Source organism: Patagioenas fasciata, chromosome 6, assembly GCF_037038585.1.
Source record: "Patagioenas fasciata isolate bPatFas1 chromosome 6, bPatFas1.hap1, whole genome shotgun sequence".
Classification (NCBI taxonomy): domain Eukaryota; kingdom Metazoa; phylum Chordata; class Aves; order Columbiformes; family Columbidae; genus Patagioenas; species Patagioenas fasciata.
The window spans coordinates 33,728,531-33,756,501 of NC_092525.1; the positions used below are offsets into that span (position 1 = coordinate 33,728,531).

General features: G+C 39.2%; 1 protein-coding gene across 1 annotated transcript in view; it reads right to left on the reverse strand.

Annotated features, from left to right (window-relative positions):
• Positions 1 to 9,947: 9,947 nt before the first annotated feature.
• HS2ST1 (heparan sulfate 2-O-sulfotransferase 1) overlaps positions 9,948 to 27,971 on the reverse strand; it is a 78,578-nt gene continuing 60,554 nt past the window's right edge. Inside the window, exons 3-7 of the mRNA XM_065842168.2 lie at positions 23,841 to 23,926; positions 20,096 to 20,234; positions 16,922 to 17,019; positions 15,601 to 15,758; positions 9,948 to 14,592 (exon numbers count right to left, since the gene is read on the reverse strand). Of these exons, the coding sequence (XP_065698240.1) occupies positions 14,366 to 14,592; positions 15,601 to 15,758; positions 16,922 to 17,019; positions 20,096 to 20,234; positions 23,841 to 23,926 (708 nt within the window). The 3' untranslated portion in view covers positions 9,948 to 14,365. The remainder of the gene's footprint in view (positions 14,593 to 15,600; positions 15,759 to 16,921; positions 17,020 to 20,095; positions 20,235 to 23,840; positions 23,927 to 27,971) is intronic.

Genomic DNA, 27,971 nt, shown 5'->3' on the forward strand with positions numbered 1-27,971 from the left:
GCAAAGAGTTTGTCCCTGCTGAGCCCTCCCGGTGTCAGGGCTTGCAGCTCCGTAGCTGCCTCCCTCCAGTCATTCAGAGCCTGATAAAGACTGAACTTAGCTAATGGTTTATCTGCCCCGGGTTCAGCTCTGAGCCCCATCAGATTAAAGAGCAAGCCCTTTGGCAATACAATGATAAAAAGCACAAATGATCTTTCTGATTACCAGTCATGTCACTGTAGCAGTGCAACTGCCACCTCCTGAAAAATGGGAGGGGGAGTAGGCAGGCAGCTCCCACGCAGGGGTCCTGCACACAAACCCAGGCACAGCCCCCGGATGCCCGCAGCCCCCTCTCCCTCCCCACAGCCCAGCAAGGTCCCGCAGCAGCTCGGCACAGACAGAGGCCCCACTGCCGCCCTGGGCTCGGGCAGCTGCACGTAGGGCCCTGTTTGCAGAGCAGGGTCTTGGCGAAGAATGGGTGAGGACGGGGCCCTGTCCTGCTCAGACACCACGCTCCCAGCACTCTCCGGCAGCACAGGTCTTCAGTTATTTGTTGGCCAGACCACTCCGTATGTTAGTACCAACAAGAACAAAACATTCCTGTATGTCTTTGGGGAAGCCACTGGATTTTGCCATGCCTCAATCTTCCCCTTTATAAAAGAAAGCAAAGTACTTTTTAAACTGTATAATAGCACCATAAAAATTCAGTGCTGTTTCCACTATCCTAATCTCTGAATATCTCCCTCTTTTTAACATATTATCTGATTTCTGTCCCCTGATGGGCTCAACTGCTACTCCATCACTCTTCAAATATTGTTTAGAGAAAAAAGCCACAAATGTCTGTGATCGAACGAACAAACAAACAAGCTTTTTGCAAAACTTTCCCTGAAACATTCTCCATTGTGTCCTAAGTGACACCAGGGAGCTCTGGCATCACTGTCTGCTGTGATACAGCACCCGACTTGGGATAAACACAAAGCACCCGCACAGTCCTGGGCAGACAGAGCTCTCACAGCCGGTGGCCCACCACACCATCAGTATTCGTGCACATTGAACTTCACAAGAAGCAACAAGATTAGCAGCACTTCTGGACAAAGCAAAGGAGATAACACAAGTTTAAAACGGCGTTCCCGTGGCCACGCAGGAAGTCTGCAGTGAGACAGAGGGTGTGATTGGAGACTTGTGACCACGGCTCATGGCAGGAGCGGCGAGGGGCACACGCTTCCAAGATAAAAACACAGAACTTAATGCCTTTTCTTGACTTAATGAATATAACCTATCAGCAATGCAGTTGCAATTGGCCCGAAAGGTGAATTATAAGTGAACTCGGGCTCAGCATTTGCACTGGATTTATGTGCTTCCTACTTTGGTTCTCATAAGCAGAGCATTATTGAAATTTAGTGAACTGAACTTTAAAAAGAAAAAAAAAAATGGTTAAATCTGTTTAAAAACCCCCCATAAAACAGGTCTTTTGCCACCCACATGAGTCCCTTGTGACTCGCAGCCATGGAAGGTCTGTCAAGTGCTGGCAGTGGCCAGCAACCGCTCCAGCCAGGAACTGATTTCACCGATTTGCTGGATATGTGTTAGCAAAGATCCCTGCCTGAGCACACTGAGCAGTCAGAGCAAACGCAGGAGACACGCAACATCTCCAACGAGGCGGTGGAGCGGCGGGATCCTGCTGAACTGGCGGGCGGGATTGATTTGAAGCAGGGGCAACAGCAGCATGCTTCTGGTGAGCGCCACAGATGTCATGTGCTCCAGACAGAAAGATCCCTGTGCCTCCATAAAACCAAAAAAGCTTCTTTTGAAGGGGGAGGCAAAGAGATATACAAACACCCAGGTTCAAACAAAGTTTTATGAGGAGAGTTGGAGTGTGCTCAGCCTGTAAAAGAGCCTAACAGTAGTGGCAGGCTCTGACGTGCTGCCTAAGCAAGTGAATCTGCTAGTGGCAGATAATCAGGATATGCTGCAAGTTTTATGAGAGGGATACCACTGTCAACAGGTGATTGAATAGCTTTTCACATAGGGAGCAAATGAACGACCTTGCCAGGGAAAAGACAGAGATGGCCATTTACATTGACATGTTTCTTCCACACAAGCCAAACTAATTGCACAAGTCAAAAGGAAAAGGCAACACATGGCTTTCGTCCACTCCCGATAACAATCAGATAGGGCTCTTCCTGTCTTCCTCAGCAGCCCTTCCTCCAGCATAGCATGCAGAGGAGGAAGAAAATACAGCTTTGAAGGTCAGGTAATGGCCTAATTAAAGCAGAATTCCAACTCCAACGCTGCGGCCCTGCCCTTTTAAAGCACAGTGCTGGGTCAGGTTGTCAGTTGTGGTTTAGTGCACTCACGCTGTTAGCACACCCCTAGTAATATGCTCTGGCTTAACGCGGGTCATTTGACATGCAGGTTTCTAAATAATTGCAGCAAGTGCGAAGAGACGTGTGCCAATTTTAAAACTGTTACTGCTCTGCAAAGGGCATCTACCCCCAGCCCCTCTGGAGATGGGGACAGCTTTTAGAGGCCATGAGAGCAAGTCTCCCCTTCAAAAACCCAAACACCGAGTGGATGATCAGGGACGGGAGGACAGCACAACAGCCTTTGCAGCAAGTGGCTGGGCAGAGTTTAAATCTCTTGCCCAGAGCTCTAAAAAGACTGCAGCAATCCTGTGGGCGGGAAGGCCCTGGGGCATTGCTCTCTAAAGCAGATGTGATGCTGCAGTGCTCAGCTTGCGCAGGTACGTATTTATGGCACAACAGTGTTTCTCTAGAGGGCAGGGGAAGGTAATATTCCTTTTGACAGTGGTACTGCACAGCAAAGGGCACAGGTGGTCTTGGGCATGCTTTTAGTTAAACATGGGCCTGAACATATAGCAAAAAATCAAAGGGCTTTTTTTTTTTTTGGCATGATCTCAGTCCAATATCCTTGTGCTTTCATTTTGTATGACGTGTCCATGCTTGGTTTCTGTCTCAAAATGAAGCAAAAATAATTTTTCTTTACCCTGTTAAACTTTAGTAGAGTTTGGCCAAGAGGGATGTTGGGCTGGGAACACAAGTGGACATGTTCTACATAAGATGTTTTCTACTCTTCCCCAGTTCTTCCCACCAGCTTCACCACAAGGCTATCTGGAGCATCCCCTAGATAGAACTCTGAAAAAACATTGTTCTCAATGGCTACAGATATCTAAAAGTGTTTCTCTGTTGGTTTTTTTTTTTTTTCTGCTTGGTTTTTAAAGTACTTAATGTAGTGGTCAAATGAAGAAGGTAATCGTGGCATTTCTTTCCAATCTCACAAAACCTCAGAAGCAAGAAACAGACCTACGGGGAGAAAAGCAGACACAATTGCTGCACTGTAATCCCTTAAAGCTGCCAGCGCAGGCAGCTGTTCGTGTTCTGAGCCTTTTCCAAATGAGTCAAAGGAGTTAGTTCCAACTTTCAGAAAGTTGTTGTTTGTTGCTTTATTTCCCACTTCAGGGGCTAGGATTTGGTTTGGAGACTCAAAGAACAACATCTTGTACCCTGATACGGCTTCAGCCAACAACTGCAAGCTTGAGGATTTGTAACTTGTGACCAAATGGAGAGCTGCAAATCCAGAGCTTCTCAGACATCTACATCTGTTCTTTGACCCCTCCTGGTGCCTGGAACACGACAGGCAAGTTCAAAAATTAAATTCTGTATTAAGACATAAATTATTATTATATTAAATGCTAGAGGTTAGTATACCTTAATTGGGAGCACTAGTCATGCCAAGGTGGAAATATGGGAAGAAGATTAGCAAAGAGACACAGGAGGATCCCTTGCACGGCTCAGGAGGTCTCAGCTGAATTCCCGGCTCCTCCACAAAGTTCTTGCATAGCTGTAGGCAGTTTACCCGTACCAACATCCCTGCTATATTTGCAGGTACCACACTCCTAGCTTAGGAGTGCAACCAAAAGCCCAGTCTTGCTGTTATTTCCCACTAGGTCACAGCCCTGTTCCTCAGAACCGCTCCTGTTTGCTGTACCTGATGGCCCAGCAGCCAAATTTGCCCATCACCTTCATATTCTTCACAGAAATTTGAGACATGAACAACTATTCCTAATAAATCTCATTATTTGATGCGGCTGCTCAGGACAGATAAAACCCACCCATGTTTCAGTGCCTCTGACACACAAGAACAGTACCAGATTTTCTAACAAAAACATTGCAAAGGATAAGCAGACTGTATTCAATACTATCTGGTAATAATCAGATATTATGGCAGCCACACGCCAGCACTGCTTACCAACACAGGCTTCCTTTTGATCTGCAGCACTATCGGTTTAGGTGCCAATAAAAATATTTATGTGCAATAATATTAACAGAGCTCTTAAACCAAGTTATGTACAAAAAACAAGAGTCTGTACTGCTCCCAAGTAGGAAAAGCAAGCTCTTACCTGATGGAGAGACTTTGCTGGATAGATGATGACAACAGATGCCCAGAGATGAGTAGAAAGACGAGAAGTGCAAGATGCAGGAATTCACCTCCTCCACCTACGTTAGTCAACTTCCTTCACACATGCGGGGTGAAACATCGGTCTCTTGAAGAGTAACTGGAGGAAATCACTTTAACTTCTCAGTTATGCTCCATGTCATTTGACACCCTGGAAAATCATCATTCCTAAAACTAGACACCAATATTCCACAACTAACCTTCCTTCTGCCTTTCAATAGGCAAGTTTTTGCTCAGCAGCCAATTTTGCCCATCACCTTCATATTCTTCACAGAAATTTGAGACATGAACAACTATTCCTAATAAATCTCATTATTTGTTGCGTTTATAGAAAGCTGATGTATCAGCTGTTGAAGCCTAGAAACCCATCTGCAGAACCTTAGGAAAGGCTCCTAATCTGACGGGAAGTTCTGAGAGTGGAATCCTTTTGGTTTTGAAGTGACGGGGGTGGGTTTTTGCCCCAGCATTGGGCAGCTGAATTTGGCTTTTTAAAATTTGTTTGTTTTTACATTTATGTTGCTTAAATATTGTTTCTCAAAGATCTTTTAAGACGTTGTTCCTGTCCTGTTTTTTATGATGGTGACATCAAATGAAAAACAGCTATTTATTATTTGAGTGTTCTCCTCCCTGTCCCCCCCCATCTGATTTCAGCAAAAGAGCAGTATGGTGGGGTCTTTTCATTTGTATGGAAAGAGGAAACCACCCTGGGCAAAAAGTCTGCAGTCAGCAGAAGCAGCACTTTGTCTTCAAAGACTTAGGCACAAGACTCACAAATGATTAATGTTCTTAACTCTCATTTTTCTTGCAGATGTGATTATAGAACAGAATATGAAGAGGAAATGATTTTTTAAAAAATTGTTAGAAATGTATTTTCATAACAAGGAGCCACAGAAAATGACATTCTGGGTGGTTTTAAAAGAATAAAGTCAACAATTACAAACTCAGATGTCAAACTACTGACTGATGGTAATACTTTGGCACCAAAACCAGATATTCTTCTTTCCTAGGAAGTTATTGATACTTGCTCAACCTGGAAAAGAACAGCCCATGAACAATTTATTAGATAACTACATATTGACATACATACTTAAACACAGGCTCCACATTTGAAAACCTGAAAAATAATGTTTTCACAACACTCGTTTTGCATTGCTTTTAGCCATGGAATATCAGACTCCAAGAAATCTTAGAATACCCTGTATGGCTGTGATACCCAGGTCCCCATTTCCTAGTCTTCTGCAGTATCTTTGGACTTTAGATACTAAGATTTCTGGTTATCAATCATTATTTGAATTTGGATAAACAAAATGAGATTGGCATGGAGGAGAGTCTTCCAACGCGGCATACAGAGAAAAGCACATTCTTTTAGATATTGAACAAACTGTTTTCCATGCATATGAGAAAACACAAGAAAAAAAGAATGAGTTTAAATCAACGTGCATAAGCAGAACACAAAATACATTTGAATAGCCATCTCAATGTCTATGATAAACCATGACATGAACACTTCTCCCTCCTCCCTCAGTCACAAGGTACATGATTGTCTTGGAAAACATTGCTGTTAAAGGAGTGGTAAGTTTTAATATCAGGATCTTTCATTGCAGAAAGCTCTTAAGTTTGTTTCCTGGGTACTAGAGCTGAGTAAAACCCAAACTGGGCTGCTCAACAGGTGCTGAGAGGCCATTTCAGATACACAGAGAGGTTTTCAAAGTGCATTTGAGCGTCTGCCTGGGCGTGCTTTGCTCCCTCTGACTACCGACAGGGTTTTCAAACTTGGCTTCCAAAGCTGTCTGTGAATCTGTTTGGCTTTGTAATTCACTCTCCATTTATCTCAGTATGATCGAGTGATGAGAACTATGACTGTGGTGCGTAGACACACGTATATATGTAAGAGGACATTCCTGGACAGGTGAGTAGAGGTGGAGGTTCTATGGAACCAAAGTTACACATGAGCTGGCTGCAAAGCTTTTGTTAATAAAACCTGCTGATTGTAGCCCGATTCTTATCTTGTCATGCACTTCTCCGGCACAAAGATTAAAAAAAAACCCAAAAAACAAAACAACAACGACAAAACCCCTTACAAGTTAAATATCCTTGCTGGATTAAGTGACTGTAAAATAATCCGGTACATGTATCCAAACTGTCGTATTCGCAGTCACTGGTGTGCACAAGCTAATCCAGCCCGATACGCCAGCACTACCTCCAACAAACAGGACAGGCACCTCTATTGCCAGCAGACTCTCAAAGGTGATCCTGAGTAAACACCACGTTTGATAAACTCCGTACTGCAGTGTGATCTCATGTCCTACAACAGCACCTGCAAGATAAGACTTGTGCTTTGCAAGGCTCGTGCAGGAGTGAAACCTATTACGCTATCTCACAGAGCCAGCTGAGAGCAGGGAGAGGCTGAACACAGATGTCATACACTCTCACATTTTTCCATCCACTTGGGAAAGAAAAAACAAGGGCACTGACAAAGAACGTTTGCTGGGGTGGGGGCAGACCGATGTTTTCCTGGTTTGCTTTATTTTTAAGGGAAAAAAACCCAACCATTTGTCTTAAGAAAAAAACCCCAAAATCTTTGTTAAAAAGTTTTGTGGAAAAAACAATATGTTTACAGGAATTTTTGCTAAAAGTAAACCTCAGGTTTCCAACCATCCCTCCGCAGTGACCTTTAGTACTAACAGATGTCTGGTTGGAATCTGCCTGAGCCAGTGAACTCATTCTGAATGAACACCAAAAAAAGTGCACAATTTTAGCTCCACATAAGATGGAGCTAAGATGCTTTCTCCTCAACTTCATGCATTTGACTTCTATCATGCAGTTACTGACTATTTTAACAACTTCTTTTAACTTGCTGCTTCGAAGATCTCAAATGCAGAGCAGACAAGCCTCCCAGTCAATGCAATCTGCTTTTCCAGATCTATAGCTTAGCTATAAGTAGTGCTGGAGCCACGTGCTGGAAGTAGGTATTTGGTTGGGGGTTATAAATAGAAGAGATTTCATTTGTCGGTGTACAGGCCTTGCTCATAATAGCATCAGCCTTGATGGCTGCAACGTTGAATTCATTAATCCAGCCAAGGAAAGGCGCTGAAGATCCAAAGCAGATAATTAGGCCAAAGATGGCCACCATAGCTGTTAATTTAAGGAATTACTGCAATCTCATATAGCAGTTTATATTTCTGCCTGCTCTGTCTTCTGTGTTCTTCACATACCGTCTTCACAGATGCAGATATACCCTTTATTACCACATCAAATGCTTTACGCAACAGTTGCCCTGGTATTCCCTCACGGTTACACGCTGCACCGCGGCAGCCCCCGCAAAGCCAGCCTGGGACCGCGCAGATCCCTGGCAGTCAAGGATTCCTTTTCCCCTTGCCAATTCTCCAAGTCATGCAACATTTTAGAAGTTATTAAATTCTAAATAAAGGAGATTGAGGATGCCAAATTCTATTCTGCGCTAAAAATGGCAATCAATATTTGTCAAGACAATAATGTCCTTAGAGCCAGAATAGCATTATTCTCTAGATTAATTTTTTTCTTTTTTTGGTAAAGAGACACTTCATAGTATTTTCCAGTAACTGCTGCATCAAACCCAGAGTTGTGGTCGAGTTAAATCATTTAAATTAGAATACCAAATTAGTATGTTTCTTTCTCAAAATAGAACAGTGCTTTTCCTTATTAATACTGATTTTATGTTTGAAACACAATGCCTTTTTTAGTTGAAAACCACAGATGAGTTCATATCAATAGCAGGTGAAACAATGCACACATGTATACAGCACGGTAGTGAACCATTTCTTAAAGCATCAGAGGAATGCAAAGCTGTACACTTGAACTATAACCACAATTTCCATGAACACCATTTTAATCTATTTTTTTCCAAGGTGTGTATACATATATAATATTTTTTCAGTAAGAAGATGGGTAGTTGTTCTTTGTGCCATTATTTTTACAGTCATGTTTATTATCATAACTTAATGTCTGTGTGTCTGAGAGCGGATTCAGGACCAGCCTTGTAAACATGCAGAAAGTGGGCAGAGAACGTTTATCACAGTATTTTCCATTTTTATGGGGATGCAGTTGGTTATTATGACAAGGTGAAAGGTCTCAAAGCCTTCATTTTTAGGCCACAGGTGTTCTTTGCAGAGTTTTTTTTTTTTAATAAAGAGCATTATTAGTCCTTTAAATTAGCTCTTATTGAAAGTTACCACATCTGCGTTATGCGGTAATGAAGCCAGGGGGAGGTCATAGCAGGAGACTTGTGCTTGAAGAAAACATCTGGATATTGCTTTGACATTCACTAGCAACTACTTGTATTTTGTTAAGAAGCAAGGAAATTATATTGAAATCAAATGCAATATTCAAACAATAAATAAAATGAAAATACAGGACCTGAAAAAAAAAAATCCAGCTTTGAACAAAACACCCTTTTCCCCTCTTTCACTCCCCTCCCATGAATCCCAACTGATGAGATTAATTACCTGTGCAAATGGCAGCATCAGTTAAAAAAGAAGTTCAACCAGTATTTAACACCTTACAGTCGTCCTGTCTTTCACAGGAGAAGCTACTGTCATTGTAAATAAAGCAATTTTTTGCAATTGTAACATTTTTGGCTGTCACTTTGTTTACTACACTATTTCAGAAAGAGGTGCAGTGACATTAGGAATTCCTGTACCTCTATACAGACAGTTTTTTCCTCCACTTCCCCCTGGTTGATATAAGCAGACAGACTTTGTTTCCTGAGCACAATCGCACGTATTGCTTCCACCGATGGAATTAAGGAAAAGTCTACTTGCAACAAAATGGGGATTTAAAAGCTAAAATCCCCTGGAAGTTGCTGAGTAACTGCATGATGTTTCTTAATCACCCAGGCTGACAGCTGAACATGCAGAGCTGCCGCATTAGGAACGTGTGCTGGGCCAGACGCAGCTCAGCTCCGCAGTGCACACGGCGGGAGTGCTGCAGGGCAATGCACGCCATGGAAATCCTCAGAGTAGGTGCCCGTGCTTACTGTATTCTCGTGTGGAGCGCTTGCTTGCAAATGCAAATGACGTTTCTATTCTGCTCCAGTTCTTTGACCATACTCATCACTGCCATATATGTCTTCCAGTACCACAGTCATCAGTCCAGTCATTCATTCCCTCAGGCAGGGAGGCACGTATGTATTGATGCGTTGTTTTAATGCCCGTTTTCTATTCTTACAAATCTCAGGTTTAAAAATAAGAACTTTTCATTGGCACTTCCAGCACAGTGGATACCCTCTGCAAATTTATTACATTTCTGGCCAGAAAGCCCAATGCAAGGCCTATAAATATATTTGGTTATAGCTATATGGAATTATTACAGCCAAGCTACGCTCCAGCTCGCCTTTCCCCTCTAAAAATCACAATAGCTGCAAAATAAGTTTGCAATACTGCATAACAACATCTTCAAGAAAAAAGGCATTTAGTGTGAACGTGACATGCAAATATTAAGACAGGACACCAGACTTCTTTTCTTTCCCCTTCCCACTGGGTATTTTATTTTATAGCATTTGCATTAGGTAATCAACTGAAACACTTCAACAACAGAAAGCTGGCAGCAACGTAAGGAAAAATGGAGATTATTTCTCAAACAGCTGTGACAAGATGGTTTCAAGTTGGAATAGTATTGCACAAACGAATCAATTTGCAGAGGGTGAGTGGGAGCGAGCATCTTCAACATGGACTGTGAGGAAAAAAGGCACTATTCAGCTGTGTGTGTGAGTGTGTGTGTGTGTGTGTGTGTGTGTGTGTGTGTGTGTGTTCAGAAAGAAAAAAGTCATGAAGCACAATCCATGTTTTTCAAAATTACATTCAGTACTGCTTTAGAACTGTTCACAAACCTGTCTCTTTTTACAGAAGCTACAGAAAGCTGCTGATGTAAGTATCAGACAGTACAAGTAAATGAACATTTATAATTATGCTCCAGAAAAGTCTCCGGAAGAGGACTCTTTCCATAAATACTGCTGTAAAGTTTACACAGTTGCATAGGCTTACGCTAAAGGAAGCATCCATGCAACTAAGCAGCCTTACAGTTTCCTTAAGTTTAATCTTTAGTAGTCATAAAACATATTCCAATTTTGAAGAGCTAAATGGGCAGTGCACTTGAATCAGGCTTTTCCACTGACTGCTTAAGCAGCACGGTTCAGACAGCATCATCCATATACCTTTTTGTCATATAGACGTTTAGCAACAGCAGGTAAACCTAATGGAAAATTTTAACAAAATTATCATAGGAAATAACTTAATTTTCCCTGGTATAGAATAGAACTGTTCTGAGACCATAAATAAGCAAACATTTATTCCTGGAAAGTAAAACCAGTCAAGCATCCAGAAAAACTAAGAACCCAGAAAAGGCATTGCAAATGGCCACGATGGGCTGCTGCTTTTCCTCCCGCATTGTATAGCTATACATTTTCAGGCCTCTGTGAAAATGAAGCCACGATCAGTGTACCATTAACAGCAAAACTGCTTGAAAATCAACCCAGAGCAAGTGGGAATGTGCACTCAGGACATTCTGCACCCTGGCCTCGTGTCTGCTTATGGATGCACTAACAAAATCAGACTGAAATTCTTGTTGCATGGCTGCAGAATGATGACGGGAAGGAGCTAAACCCACAGTTGCTCTCCTGTCAACACTGCCCAGTGTACCTGTTGCAAGTGCTCCGCATGCTGTGCTTATGGCTGTGCAGTTGCCAGCACAGCTGGACCTACAGCCATTAAGCTGACATCAAGAGTTTCAACAGGGCACAAAATCTGGGTATTAATTTTGTACAAAAAATACAGAACAATGTAACAAAACCTTCTCTCAGCTACACATATATGAACACTCAGCACCTTTCAAATGAACTTAGCCCTGCAAAAAGCCAATCTCACTCTTGTGCAGAGACTACAGCGACTTCAGTTCAAAGATCCTCGTTTAGGAAGCTCATAGGAAGTTTACTGATTATACAACCTGCAACAACAAAAATCCGTGTCCTGCTGCTTTTCACTTTAAGCTATTAAGGGAAAATACACAAGATACACTCTGCTCGTATACTGTAAAATATTTTTAATACCAATTTTAATACCAATTTTTGACTAGAAGATGAAAAGAGCAGGTTATTAAAATCTGTAAAGCTCCTCTTCTTTTATTTTAGGAAATCCAAGTTTGGTAGTTCTGAATTTAAAGGATTCTAAGAAGTTCACAGTTGACTTAACGGTTTCATTAGATATAAAAGTACGCGGTCTTGATTCCCTTTGTGTTCTACAGACAACAACATTTTCAATTGGAGCTAGAATTTTTAAAAAATATTCCTAAAATTCTTGCTTGTCTCAGTCCTGTCAGTTCACAGGAAAGAACAGGAAGTGACATCTGATTAAATATGTTTTCTTATATGAACTATGAAAACTGTATTGCTCTTATAAAAGTAAAAAAAATTGCATTGTTCTATTATTTTTGTTACTGAAGACTCATAGTTCAGAAATTCTAAATCCTGGAAGAAAAAAAAAAACACAACAAAGGAAACACAACTTTTAAAATTGCTCACAGAATAGAAGAGGTTTCCGTAGACTACTGAAATCAGTAGAAGTTTTGCCTGTCTTTTCCTTGTCAATACAGAAGCATTTGTCTACATACCTATGTCATTACTTAGATGAATATTGTATGTTTTCACTTGGTAAACTGTTCTGCTCTCTCAGAGGTGCTCTTCTGGAAATTCTGAAGGAGACTCGAGAAGGAAACTGACGCAAAATACTCTGAAGGAAAACAACGTACTCAAAATAATATCTTACGTAAAACTATCACTGAGTGCATAATCTTTCCTGGGATTATAAATATTAATTTTATTTCAAAAAAGTTACTGCTTTGTTATGGACATTTTTAGATTTCCACTAGCTACTTCTTGTGTATGACTCCTCAGTTCACTTCTCTAGCCAGGAAACACGTCTTCATGTGTGACCCAATACATCCTATTCTCAAACACGCTGGCATTATTCATGACATCAATAGACAAGAACTAGAATAGGAAATCTTATGCATGGTTCATGCTATATAAATGGTAAGCTATCAGAAGGAACTTCCCTGGTTATTAGGGAAGAACAGTGAGAAATCTATTTTTAAAATCCAAAGGGAAAAATGCAAGGAAACAAAGAAAATGCAAGATGTACTTGACAGCCTCTTGTTATACTCTTTGTAATTGGGCTGTTGCTTTTGGCTGCAGACATCCAGTTCACAGACCATTTCCCATTTCCTTTGTTTTCATTACCAGAGCGAGCTGGTTAAAGAAACTCCGCTTGGTAATTTTAAACTAAGCCTTCAGCATCATCCCTTAGGAATTTTGACCTTTACCACCACTCCTCACTTTGTCTCCTCCGTGCCGTTCCCCATCAAACCCTGCGAAAAGCACTGCAAGGAAAGGCAGGTGTAAGATGTGTAAATACTCAGATCTTTAAGAAAATTCAAGAGGAAACAAATTCTTGTAGTTCTCCACTGCCATTTGCTATAAATGCAGTGGCCTCAAACATCTGTTCTCAAATTTCAATTTACTTCAACTACCAGGTGTTTCACATTGTTAATAACGGCAACTCACAACTTTACAACACTCACAAAAGGCAGCTACATAAATACAATTATGTCAATCAATTTCACTGCATCTTTCTCAACCAGGCTACACATGACATTTTTCTTCTTCTCCTCTTACCATAATAAAAGGATGAAGACTACATTTCTGTAAAGAGAATCCCTGGACAACATTCTGGTATTGGAGTCAGAGAGGTCACTGAAGTGCATTTCAGCAATGTCCAACAGTTAACTCAACCTGGAAGCCAATGTCATATTTTTCACTTCACACATAACAGAACTGGTGCAAAACCCCCACTTTAAACTAGTTACTTTAAACCTTTTGGTCCAAATACATAAAATAAGCAGTATTTACAGCATTTTACTTCTTTTGTAAATGCAATGCTTTAAAACACATTATAAAGCACCTTAGTAAAAATATTCTACAGGTAAAAGTATTGAAGTAGTAGGAAAACCCTAACCATACCACAGCTCACTAATGGAGTCATAATATGGATTCACCAATATCTCAGTTTACAATTATTACAAAGAATCCATGGAGAAACTTAATACTGAATTTATGATTTTTATACTGCTGTGTAAGGATCAACTAGAACTGCAGACAATACCAACTTTCTCCTTAGCTTTTCCAGCCTCAGTCAGTGGAGGTGGGGATAAAAAACAAAACAAAACCCCCACTGCTCTGATTCTTTAAATTTTTACAATATTAACAAGGAAATGATGTTTTAGCACTAATGATTAGTTGTTATTTTTTAATAAAACCACATATATAAATATGGGCAATTCCAGCAGCAGCAGCATTTCTCAGCAGAACATGATTAACCATCCCAATTAATATCATGTGACATGATTCACGAAAACAAAGCACAGATGTCAACCAGTTATTAACACTACTCATATTGTATATAACCAAAAGTTCCATGTTGAAAGCTGGGAAAAATGATTTCCTCTTCACAGAAGTATAAAGGAAAAGAAATTGTTCTGAAAATTAAAAAGAGCATCAACAGAAGCATTTGTTGTTGTTTATATTTTCAACTAGAACTGCTGTGTATTAATTGCTCCGAATTAAAGTGTAGATTTCTTCAGGTAAAGGATATTAACTCCCACTGAACGTATTAGTTAGATAAAAGAAATGAAGCCTTTGCTTCTGGATTACCAACACAGTTAGCCAGCATCCAATGCCCCAGAGGTGATCCACAGCCCGCTTTTTCTCAGATCTATAAAGAAAAGTCTTGGAGGTCTACAAGTAATCTAGTTGCCATGGCTGAGGACTAAGATGACGATGTGACCAAAGATTTAGATCCATAAATCTAACAGTATAGTGTTCTTAGTTTGCCTTGGGGTAAATCTTTTCATAGAAAAAGTTTTGAGCCAGAATATACAATTCTCCATCTTTTTCCCGAACTGCATGTGCTCTGACAAACTGAAATTGCTCCAGTGCAAATTCATAGAACTCATTCTCCATTTTCCAGATTTCAGACTGTTGCAGCTTGGCAATAGTTTCTTTTGTGGGAAGTTTTTTCTCAGTTGTTTTCCTAAGATGAGACTTCTTTCCTAAATGCAAAATGAAAGTAATAGCTTCACTTTAAAGTTCATGTGATTAAAAAATGCTTACAGTCCTTTATTTACAGAGTTTTAGACTCTCAGCATGTTGATAAACTGCACAAGAAGTGACAAAATTTAATCCAGAATTTATTAATGTAACACGCGGCTTGGAAAATTGCAGTCTCTCTCACTAAATGTTAATGCATTTTGCATCAGGTCTTTCAATTCTTCCTCGTTACTCTAACAAACCCAGGGAATGAACAATTCATTTAAGGAACAAGATTACTCCACATAATGTACTTGGAGCAAGATTAGTCTTTCAAAATTAATTATTTAGATGTTAATCTGGTATCACATGTTAAGAACTTCAAAAACTGCAGAGCAAGAGACATCTTTCATGAGAAAAAGATAATCAAAATGATGACAGCATTTTCCCTAAGAATTGCTATCTGTTGCTTTGTAAGAAACCTGTTAATACTACACATCAGACCCTTTTCTCCCTCGATTTGCACATAGAAGCCCTGCTTTCCTTCATCACAAGTTGCACGGTCAGCTCCTAGAAACTGAGGTACTAGCTACATAACAAACATGTTGTTACAACTCCAGGAAGAGAAGCACTTATTTGGGTCTTTTTGCGCAGCCACCCAGGCTGCATCAAGCACAGTTCACTTGAGCAGCAGAGCTTCTGAGGAAATGGAAATCTGTCCCTGCAAGATCTTTCAAACATGTTCTGATAAACACCTGCCACAATTTTTTAAGTGTGGTGTACCTACACAACTGCCTTTACCCCCACCCTAATACTTACACTTTGTGTAAGGCAGGAAGATAATTGGGCCGCCCTCAAAAACTTGTACTGGTAGTCTTTTAAAGAGTTTTCTGTACAAACATTGGGCAACTTAGAGGCAAACCTGGCAGAGACTCAGACCTATTCGTTTAGGTCTAAAGAATTCACATTTAAAAAAAGCAATAAGAGGGTGAAAAATCCATGGAATCCACGGAAATCAGTCATTTAAATACCTGTACGGTACAGTTCTGTGGCACCCCTGAAGAACCGGGGCAAAGCTGCCTCCAATAACATGATGAAGTCTTCAAGCTCTTCAGTAACTCCCACTAGGAAGTATTCATTAATCAGATTGTATTTGGCTTGTTCCAAAGCCCATCTGCTTCCCACATTCCTAAAATGACAGAGAACAATTACAGCAAGTTCTGATGTCAGCCAACCATCCTTGGTCCCTAGTCAGAGATTACTTCATAACAGCACATTGGTATAGGAAGGGCAAGTCTAATCTCAAGTTATAACTATTCGTAACTTCATTTCCCTTTCCACTTTATCTTGTCTTCATTCTTATCTAAAAATTTGATTCCTCTAGTTTGAATAACTCATTCACAAAAAAAAAAGAAAAAAAAAAAAAGAAAAAAAAAGTGTGTGCATGTGGCTACTGTCTCTATTAACGCATTTTTTGGAGGGTTTACATTTTCTCCATGTCAATTCAGTCTCTACTTTCACATAGATACCAGGAATGGTTCTGGTAAGAACACACATTCCATTTTGCATACTACTAGAACTAGAAAGTCATTGTGGTTAATGTGAGGACTTCCCTACTGAATGACAGAGAGAAAGTAAACTGACATTTTTTTCTTCCGTTTTCTAGCTCCAGACAGGGTGAAGAGAGAGATTCAGAGTTCTTTCTTTCTCTGCTTCTCCACCTGGCTCAGGTGTAGATAGGTCTGACCAACAGGCACTGAAAGAGGAGCTACCAAGTAGCCATTTATTTTACTTATGTTTGGACGAACAGTACCTTTTACAAATAATTGCCCTTGATTTTTTAGTTTGCTAAAGTGTTTCTTAAAGTCCATGCCCTTGCCAGATGGACACTATTTGCTTTTGTTTCAGTTTCTACTAAGTAGCATTGATTACTGGATGTCTGGTAAAGGTTTAAGAAGATACATTTATCCTGATCTCAATTATTCTACTTTCCACAGAAGCTCTAGGAGCTTGAAACAAAATACCTCCAATCAGAAAGATGGATATCGTAGCCTGACAAAACAGAAAAATGTCAAGACTAAATCTACAAAAATCATTTCTAAAATTGAAAGCATTTGTTTTCCCTCACAGCACGGCTGATACAGTATCCTAACATATTGCTTGTTTAAAGAACTGCCAGACTGCTTCAGTAGAATGCATCTTCAAAAGAAAATCATCACTAAAGTACCTGCTGCTTCACTCTCTCCAGTCCCTCACACTTTCCCCAACTGTGCTACATGTACAAAGTTGTTAAGTTTAGATTTCAGTGCTGATACACTTGACTAACAACTTAAGCTACATTTATATTCCTACCAGCATTCAGAGCTGTGGCCACAGAAGAATGGAATTTGAAGCCAAAGTTTCTCTGGAGCACAGTCTGAACCTCCAGCTGCCACACATTCATCAAAGGTCTGGAACAAAGACAAAATCGAGCTAAGCTTTAAAATCAAGTATATGTATTAAACATCTCAGCCTGGCTAGTTGCTAAATGCAGTGGGCACAGTACAACACAAGATGTGACGTGCATGAAGAAAAAAACCCTAATTTTTACAAGCCTTGCATTCACAGTGTTATTAGGAGGACCTATTTTTGTCTTGATTAAAATAGTATTTGGACAGTATTTACTATTAGAATGAACGAAAAATTTGATTGTACCTGATATATTTGATATACCTTTGCTATAACATTGATAAAGACCATCTGTCACCACAAGCAAAACCAGTCAATACGTGTTGGTATCATTATTTTTCCCTTAAAAAGTAAGTCCCTAAAGATAGAGTCCCAAATGCCATCAGGATTTGTGTGATACTGGAACAGCTGTATCTTTATACCAAAGAACACTGCACATTTTGTGCCATAGATTAAACAATATTCTATTACGTTTTAAATATTATGACAAACACTAATTTGGTTTTGGCAATCAGAAGAAGTGAAAGCAAGTTGTTCACTGCATAAGAGAATATTCCATACAACATCACAACATCAAGCTTATACTTGTCACACATCACAGATAAAAAATGCAGCTTAACTAGGAAATCAAGACATTGGTATGTTTTCTCTAGCATAGTTCTCTGGAGAAGTTCTGCACTGATCTATCGTGAGTACTTCACAACATCCACATTACCTAAGAATTAAATTATTTAAATGCACCTGCTAACTTATGAATGTAATTACTAAATATAAACAGGCATCTGTCAAAAGCAGGATTTCTTTGCTTATATCTGCAAGTTATTTTATAGTTAATATGCAAAAGCAAGCAAGTAATTTCCTAAGTAAGATGCAATAGGACAGTCCTCCTTCTCCACTTTCTCTTATATACTTACCTTGACTACTCTGTCCAGAGATTTTATGATAAGAGACACTTGTCTTTACAGACTCTGTTCTTGGAGCCAAGCTATTTATAACTTTGGATATCGAAAGGAAACAAATGAAGAACTCCACAGAAATCCCGTGGTACGGACTGCGAGAGGTTGTAAAGTACACTGAGATTCCTTTCACTTAATAAAGGCACAATTGCCGTTCATTAGAAAGATTGCATTTTTGACCTCCCCTGCATTTCATTTGAAGAGGTCTCAGTGAACCTACTATAACACAGCTTAGAATAGATATCAGCATTATAGACACTGCAATTGGGTCAATCCATTGTTGAGCTTACTAAGGTTTATATGAAATGTGTGTAAAATTGACACCATCTATGTATGCATAGTTTTCTTGGAAACACCATGGAAAAATTGTATTACCTGATTCAAATGAAAGAAACCCTAAAACTTTGCATATCAAATCAATTTCACTCCAAATGAACTAGAGATGCTTACAGGAGAAATTAAATCTGTATGGTAATAACTAAGTCTCAGATCTAAAAGTGGTATGTTGGTGGCAAAATTTAAAAAGCATTCTAGATAGAAAAATATAAAATTATTAATGCAATGCATTACAAATATTATGAATAGGAATGCATTTCAACTTCTTCCAGCAAATCAGAACTTGAAGTGCAGTCTACCAAGCAGTTGCATTTGGGATTTTGGTTTTACATTTCCCAGTGACCTACCTAACCAGTCTGTTCAGATTATCATTCAACAATAAACCACAACTTTTTAATTTAATTCTTTTTAATAAATATTAAGTCCTATAAACAGCTCAGAGTATGTAGCATGCTGAGCTTCCCGCCTCATCGCTCCCTGCCAGGAGGGAGTTCCACTGGCTAAAATGTGCTCCTCATGAACAGGAACAGAGACGGTCACAAAAGATGAGATCCTGTCTCCCTTTAAAACTGCCTTTATGACACCATAACACCAAATCACCTCTGTAGCCAGTCGATGAAGATACATTTCTTAAGCTTAATTTCAATTTGTTTTGCTTGCAGCTTTCCTCTCCCCGTGCTGTGGGATGTCTGGATAAACTAAAATGCAGCAGCAGGAGATGGCGCCAAAGCCTCAGTAACAGGGGAGCCAGGAGGAAGCGTCTCTTCCCAGTATTTAAATAACGCTATTTGGACGGGATGGCGGGGGGGCACACAAAATTACAGGTCATATTTGTTAGTTGTTTTGGTGTGTATGAACTAAAGTTGTATTCAATGTGATTTTCGCTTAGTTATTTTTTTCAATGTCTTTCAGTATTTTCATGGTGCTGCACTAAATTGACTGCAGCAGAGAAAAATTTCAGGAGTTTAAGAAAACATTGCAACTGGAATTTTAAAAAGTGTTTGGCTATGTAAAGTACAAACTCCTTGTGTTTTGAAAAGGCTTCTACACTGCCGTAACTATAGTTTTATAAACTACATTTAGATACTTAATACCCTACTTTTGTTTCTGATTCAAGGAAAGTCCAAAGTGGCAGCCTCCAATTAATGTCTTACTGCAAACCACTATAGTGGATATATAATTATTTCTGGAATAAATGTATTATGGAATCTAAATGATGATGGTGTTCTGAAATTGCATTAGTAGTCAAAGGCTGAATACGCTAACCTGAACTACTCCTATTGCCTCCTACAACAGATGGAAGAAATATAGAATTGTATGATTGATACTCCATAGTTTTCAAGAAGACTCTCTATGCAATACCTTTGCAATATTTGCATTAAAAAAATAAATTGAGTTGTTAATTATAAACAAAATAAATGTCAAAGCCAAAGCATCACTAGTTCTACAGATTTTGGTGAAAAACGTATCTCAGTCTTCAACAGAAAAGGTGCAGATTTCTCATATACTTACAGCTCTGGATACCTGAAAACTTTTTTTTTTTTTTTTTAAATTTCATTTTTTTAACAAAATGCAACATAAAGTGAACTTAGAAGGTTACAAAGAATATACTTGATGTTACACTCTGGTCCAGTATGGACATGAAGGGGAGAATATAACTTAACAGAGCCACCACCATCAACCAAGGCTGATATAAGAACTATTCAGCTTTTATCAGGACTTCTTAAAAAATAAGTTTTCACATTAGCTTTGGTAAGAACAATATCTATAATAAAGTGAACTTTACCTTTTTATCCCCCTGTTTTCGCCTTCGTAGCCCTGGTCTGTAATCATCTCCAAAGCGCAGAAAATAATAATAAGAAACTAGTCGTTCTATAGGATCTCTTATGACATTTATGTAAATTGGTTTCTTTTTAACACCAAATCTGAAGTAAAAGAGGAAAAAATATCTTTTAAAGGCCAAATCAAAATTTTGCATCTAATACAGTTGTATCAATAGAAAGAGACTTTAAAGTAATTTATATACAGAGAAGATGCTGGTGAGAGGAACTTTAATGATCACTTTCTCCCATCCCCATATCCAGTGTGTTAAGTGGATAGAATCATAGAATCATTTTGCTTGGAAAAGACCTTTAAGATCATCAATTCCAACCGTTAACCTAACACTGCCAAGTCCACCTCTAAACCATGTCTCTAAGATGTGAAATTCAGTCCAATTTCGGTTTTCCCAGGATTGTGATTTTGTTTGTTGTAATTAGAAAACAATCAAAACTGAAATATTCTCACACAATAGATATTAAAAGTGCTTATACAACTATCTTGACTCCAGAAATGCCTTAGTTAGCCTAGCAGCCACTATGTGCTAACAATCAGTCCAAGGAGGTTCCCTGGGGCGTTCCTGCCCTCCCGCACTGTGCCATGAAATGCTGTGGGTGGCTCTCCTGGCAGGTCTCCAGCTGTCAGAGACATCAACTCTGACAGAAGGAAGGCAGAGCTCAGGGAACATCCATTACCTGGGTAGAGTCCATATGGTTACGCTTAATTAAATATAAGCCTAAGATATTATGTGTAACCATATAAACTTGTCTATCTAAATATATAATTTTTTTCCTTAGACATGTACCCTAAGGAAATTTTGATTTATTGTGTTACAAACAGGAAGCCTGATGAAATGAGGTGGTAACCTCGTGGGACAAATGAGAGAGATTTAAAATCACCAAAACTGTTTGGTGCAAATGCTACCTTTCAATGATCTACGTTCAGGACAGCCTTTATGATACATTTCTCAGTTTGATTTTCTTTCCCATTTGAAATATTACTGTGGCAAATAAATATGGTATCCAAACATTAAAGAGGTTATATCTCAATGGAAATCGCAAGCATGTCAAATGCCCCTTCTGTTCCCATGCAAACTGGGCAAGTGTTCTGCATTGAGGGCCAGTCAAGCCTCCTAGATTGGCTAAAACAGAGAGCACTCGTAGTTTTAAGATGCAGTAGCGTTATTGCTAGGTAGTACTCTGCAAACTACAATACCATATACTGCTCATACAAAAAAATCTGAAGTTGAAAAGCTGAAGAACAGAAACAGAGTAAGCAGAAGAGGAAGAAAAAAAATAAAAAGCAAAAGAAACCAAAACAAACCACAATTAAAAGCCATTACTTTGGCAAAAGTCTGGCATTACAGACACAGAAAGTGTTAAAGGCAACAGAAAGCAATTGATTGTTCAGATGTTGCCAGTAGAGTGCCAATGAAGCAGCATGGGGCAGCTCCAGGCAGCACTGCTGACATGTCCGCACGCCAGCTCTGACCCCGAGCCTGCAACACCGAGTGTGGAATGTTTGAACTGTGCTGATGTGAAGTCCAGATTTCGAACTGCAGCCTCTTTCGGGTCTGCTGAAGTGCCTCGGACAGGCATGTGTGTCACCTGCTGCAGACTCTGCTGGAAATGCTGTAGAAGGCTGTAACAAACCATTTTGATATAGTAGCAGCCTCAACTAATTATACGTACCTGTGAGTTAAAAGAAGGTGTCAAAGCCCTTGGAAATGTTTGTGCTGGATTGTACATTCATATGGATTTGCACATGACCTTGCTAAACTAGCTTCAGCTATTATAATATTGCTTACTTACTATTGTAACTTCATTGATAATGATAATGATTGGGTGATCGCACTGTCAAATAACTTTTTTCCAACCATTTACCAGACAAAATAGGGAATAAGGGTGGATCAGAAAGTAAAAAAACCAACAAAACACTACTGTAATTTCTATATGGATGGGTTATGATAAACTGTCCTCAATGCTGTAAGTCACCAACTGAGTCCGGTACTTTAAGCTTCAGCATAATTTAAGAGGTACTTTTGATATTGGACAGTGAACCTAAGTCTGACGGCTGCACATAAGAAGGCACAGACCTTTCTCAGCTACAGGAGTGTTCACTGTAAGAACACACCTGAGCCTTAAAAGTATGGGCCTCACCAAACACAGCCAGAGTATTCAACATATTATTTTAATAATTAAAACCAAAAGTATGAGAAAGTAAGTTGTGGTGGGAAAAAAGTAAGTTATTTAGGTGAAAGAATAACAACCAATGCAAGGATAACACAGTCCTGGAGGGAAGATGCAGACGAATGAAATCTGTGAAACTGCTTAGATGTTTTCTAGATGTAAAATAATTACTTTTGTTTAAAAAATTCTAGTATCTGAAAATGCTTTCAGCTTTATGAATTTAGTAATGTATAAAACAGCATTAAATTTTGCTGTTCCAAAAAGCTGTTACTCAGTTCAAGGGCTTATTAATGTTGGCTCATTTTAAAAAGGCAGAAAGGAAGTTAATGAAATTTGTTACACTTTATTTTATTGATTAATTTGCAATTAGGAATTCTTGCCTGTTAGTTTTGTAAACTTCCAGCTTTAACTTGGTGTCACTGGTAATTTCCAGTACTGCTGTAGTTTTTCGCATTTCCTAGTTTATAGTTTATAACATACTGTACCGGGAATCTATGAAGCTCTCACTTCCCCTTCTCATTCTTTGTAATGAAAAGCTAGAACTAAAAATCAGTGTACATAACAGAATCAATAATTAAAAACAATGACTAAATAAAATAAATTATTCCATACAAAAGCTCATTTCATTAAATAAATATTTTAATACAGAGAAACAGAATTACTGAGGACTGACCATCAGCAAGAGGTAAAAGTAGTGGTTACTATTGCTTGTGCAGTTGAATACGCTGAGATCTGAAAATTCCACTTGCAATTTTAAACCACTTTCCACATGCTGCAAGCACAAGATGAAGCTCTGCCTAGTAAGCCTCTTAAGCAAAACTGACTTGCCAGTTCAAGGGGAGGTTTCACAAGACTGAGCTACCGAGGATCACTGCTTTACATCCAGAAGCAAAAACAGACAAGAAACATGAAGAAGCAGGAATACAGATATGATCCTGAACCTTTGAAGTCACTCATTTTCTTTAAAATTAATTTTCGAAGTATCAGGATTTAACTCTACAAGAATTACTTCAATGCTTTTTATAGCAAGTCAAATTACTATAGGCCAGAAAACTGCTTTAAAATACAACTTTTAATATTTTTACAAAGTGTAAAGGGATACTCTGATAGAGAAGAACTACATACCTTAAGAGGCATATAGTATTACTTGTTATGGGAAATATATTTGAGAACAGGTATCTTAGCATCTCAGAACAGCAAACCGACCCTAAGGCAGAACTGCCCGTGTTCCAGAGAAAGCCAGGCTTTCCAGTAACACAAGCTTGTCAAATTCAGACAAGGAACACTAAGCCTAGCACATCAGCAGTTCTGAAATGAGACTCGGCTGCATTTTATCATGCAAAAAGACAAGAGAAAACGGTGACAATCGAACCCAAACATCGCTCATCATAGGAATTTCAGTGTGTGAATTTTTCAAAATGGCACCTATTGGACTGTCATCACAAGAGGGCAGTAATAGTCCAGTTGGAGCCAAGCAACTTTAATGACTAGGCTACTCAACAGATAAATCCAAGGGTAACATACTTTGCAAAGTCCAAATAAGATATATGTCCGTGGTAAAATCCTGGTTTCATTTCCTTCCAGGAAGTCACATTCTTCACAAATCGGACCTGTAAAAGTGACAGCAGAAAGGGTTTCTGTACAGATGGAACACATTAAGTTTCCCCATACATGGTGTTTTCCGGTTTGTAAATGAAATCTTACAATGCATTAGAAAAAAAAAAAAAAGTCTATTTTGAATATCATCAAAGAATTTGTGTCAACTAAAATAGACTTTTGTGCAAGCATAAAGATGCCTCTTTTTAGATCATTAGAACTTGATGATCAGAAACTAAACAAAAGCAGAATACAACAATCAGAAGGGCAATTCAAGGAAAGCTATCACAAAAACATTAGCAAGACAACCATTTATGTTTTTGTCTGCCCATTGTATTTGTCCTTTGAAAGGAATGTGGAATTCCCTCAGCAATAGACAGAAATGCAAGTATGGCTTTAATGGAATCATCTGATCTGTATTTCGTCCCTCAAATAGAAGTGTACTAGATTTGCAAACATGTTCTTAGACCTGTTTTACTGGGACATAAGAAACAAATCTGATGGTTGATTTGCTTCCCCATCTCAAAATGCAATGTATGAGTAATCAGCAAATTTTATGTATGTATACAGTGTAAATTAGATCTATAATTTACCATTTTGAATAGTTCTCTTAGCCTAACAATTCAGTGAAACTTCCATGTTAAAGCATGAAGTAGCCCTTAAACAAGGGCTGATAAAGCAGTTATCAGCAAATTTCACAAAAACAGGAATAGCTTTACATTTCAAAGAACAAAATATGATACATGCCCTAAACCAGAAAGTATGATCAAATTAAGTAGGACATGCAAATCCTGATATAGCTTGGTTTTATTAGATGAACAGAATATTTTAACATCAAAGCATTTAACTCTGAAAGTTATTTCAAAACTAGCGAATTGGATAATAAAGAAAAGATGATAAATTTGTACTGCCTGAGCTGTCTGACAATGATATGCCATTTCGGAAGCTGAGAATTAGAAGATAGCATTCCTTGCACATCTACAATATCTTTTCTGTTATACAGTGACATATAGATAACCAAGAAGATACTGAGGTGAGACAAGAGAGTCAAAAAAGGGAAAATCTGAGAGCTCAAGACAACACATTAACATTCTGTACAGTCTAACGGATTGAGAGTGCCCTGAAAAATGATATTTATTATTTATTATAACTAACAGAGGAATTTAAGAGGCAGGACTGGCCTGCTGCTGTTCCTTCAAACGTGCCAAACTTGCATTCTGGGATTTAAGAAGTCGATAACTTTTGCTTATTTCTTCCAACACTTGCTCTTGGACTCTCAGGTAAAAGAAATGCACGTTACTTCTTAACAAGAGGCAGCATTCATTTTTTCAGTGTACAAGTTTTACAGTCTGTGGCATTTCATGATTTCAACCATATATTGCACGTGAAAATTGTGGCAAAGCTAAATAAAAAACACTGCACAATGCTATACAATGTTTCAAGCTTACTTGGCTTTCCATCTGCTTTTGTCCACAGCACAAACTCATAATACATCTATGAGCCTTTGAATCGCGCTGAACTACCTTTAGTGCTGCTGAAACAAACCACACTTGCATTGACTGCACCTTTCAAAGATTAACGACAGGGTATTTTCAGTGGAAAGCCTCAGCAATGAATATTTCTTTATCTGGGAAAGAAGCCCCAAAATGTCACAGACAGTTGATATAACTCCGCAGGTAAACCAGTTATGCTGCCCATCGTGTGTAGTCCAGCATGTGTACTAAAGCTCACATTTCAGTTATGTTTCCATGACCAAGCCAACAGACTAGGGCTAGACACATGGGAATGTTAAGTGCCAAATCCCAAGGGTCAGTTCTGTCTTAGATCCCCATGTCACTGTATGGCATCAAATCCTAAACGTTTCGGTAATAGTTAAAAAAATCCTTTATTGTCTTTGTTTTACAATGTCATTGTCTCCTACAGAAATATTTTTTAAGAATACAGGGTGGATATTCTAGCCTCTTATTAACTTTAACACCAGGGGAGCTCAGAGAAGGCTAGGAAGGGTTAAAAAGACAGCTGTGACATTGACATCTGCCTTAAGATGGACCACCAATACACAGTGCCTCTGAGAACTGAAGTTTTTAACACCTATAACTAGCCTGTAGAAAAGAGATTATTTCTACCTTCCCGCAGTTTGCAGCATTCAAAAAATTAGAACTGTTCCAGGTCACAGCCTAATGAGTCTGGATTCACACATTTGGGGGCAGAGATGAATACTGCTTGCTGCTTCATACTGTTAAATATGATCAATTTTACCTTTCTTTCCAGGGCTTAGCAGATACTGGAGCTTTCAAGAGACTGAGCAAGCTTCTCCATCTGAACCCAACTGAATAAAATTTGAGGTTACTTTAAAAGTTCAGATAGACATATATGGAATCCCTGTGAAGTTGTTTCATGGTGCTTTTATACCATAAGGTACAAAGTTGCTTCACAGCCTTTAGTAAGTGAGAAATCAGCAGAGCTTCACTGAATTAAAAAGCCAGATCAAATATACTCTGGGGGCGTAAGATGTCCTGAAAGGTAAGTTAAATACATTCAGTTTCTAGGACGATAAGAATTTAAAACAAGTCCCAGTGAGCCTAAAGAAAAAAAACAACAACAACAAAACCAAACCAAAAAACAACCAAACCAGCATACTTGGTCTGAGCAAAAAGTGCTGGGAAATCTGTGCATGCAAACCGAAGTGATGCTGCAAGCTGTCATCTCTGTCCATTAACTGCTTCCACCAGCCCCCCTTCTCTGCAGCCTGAACACACCCCCCTCAAGATATGGTATAGTGGTCATTACCCTGTGGCCTGGCATCACATGGACTTTTGGATATCAAAAAAAGCCCTGGATTTTCACATCATTACATTCTAGTTTTGTTTGTCAATTCCTGAATAGCTGACTTAAAACTAAAAATAACTGGGGAGATAACTATCACAAGCCCAGCTTGGTGAGTACACATGAGGATTTTTCGTTTGAGCTATAAAAAAAGGGCTCTCAAGTAGGATTGAAGACCAGCATAATGTCCCTACTAAAAGAAATCTCAGGTTCAGATTTAAAGGCCAAGCATGATGGAATGACTGAATCAGAATCCCTCTGCAGGAAGGCACTGGCAGCCTAGCTATCCACATGTCATACCAGCTAATAACTTACTGTTAGCTCTGAATCCGAGCGTCAGAACACTGGACACAGGCTAGCAGCACACCTTCAGCTGTATGCCATGAGAAACCACACGGAAGCTCAAGGCAAGGGCAGCTGTTTCGTGAGATGGTGAAAAGACAGAGTTCACCAGCTCGGCCACAGTAGAGCCAGGATACCCGCCTCGCATCAACATGTCTTTCTCAGAAGGAAAAATACAACTGGCACATGTACAGCAGTGGACACTAGTTCTCTTTAGGCCATTTAAACCCAAGGGAAAAATTCTTAAATATTCAGAAGCACACAGCAGTACTTCCACTTCTAACAGAGTCGCTGCGACCTTTTCCTTGTTCCACTTCTGACAGCCATTGAAACCCTCACCAGAGGAAGTAAGCACTACAGTCAGTATGAGGGTGCTATCCTCTGAGAAGCCACTGTTTTAGAATGCATTTGGAAGCAAGATTGTATATTTTCAGGCTGCTCTTTTGAGAAAAATGGAGAGGGAAACTGCAGGAGAAAAAAAGAACAAGGAACAGAAAACAGCAAGCTGAGGGCTTGAAACACTGGGTAATTGTACCATGGCTTTTCTATGTTCACAACAACAGTACAGAGAACATGTTCTCATACCCCCTTTTCCAATAATATATCAAGAGTACATGCTGCAAGACAGAACAGTAGTTTTGTTTTAAATGTTTTAGATGACAATTTCACCATTTTAAAAAAAGGTAAAGTGTGTGGGGCTGGTATGCCACCCAACTAGCCGTAATACAGGCATACTTACACAGACAAAAAGTATCAGTACTGAAACATGCAAGCAACAAATAAAATCCAACCAAAAAACTACTCTGACTTAATGAAAGCAAGTGGTTTTGTTACAGACCACACAGGTCAGAAATACAACATGAGCAACATGGCATGGTTTTTTATCACCTG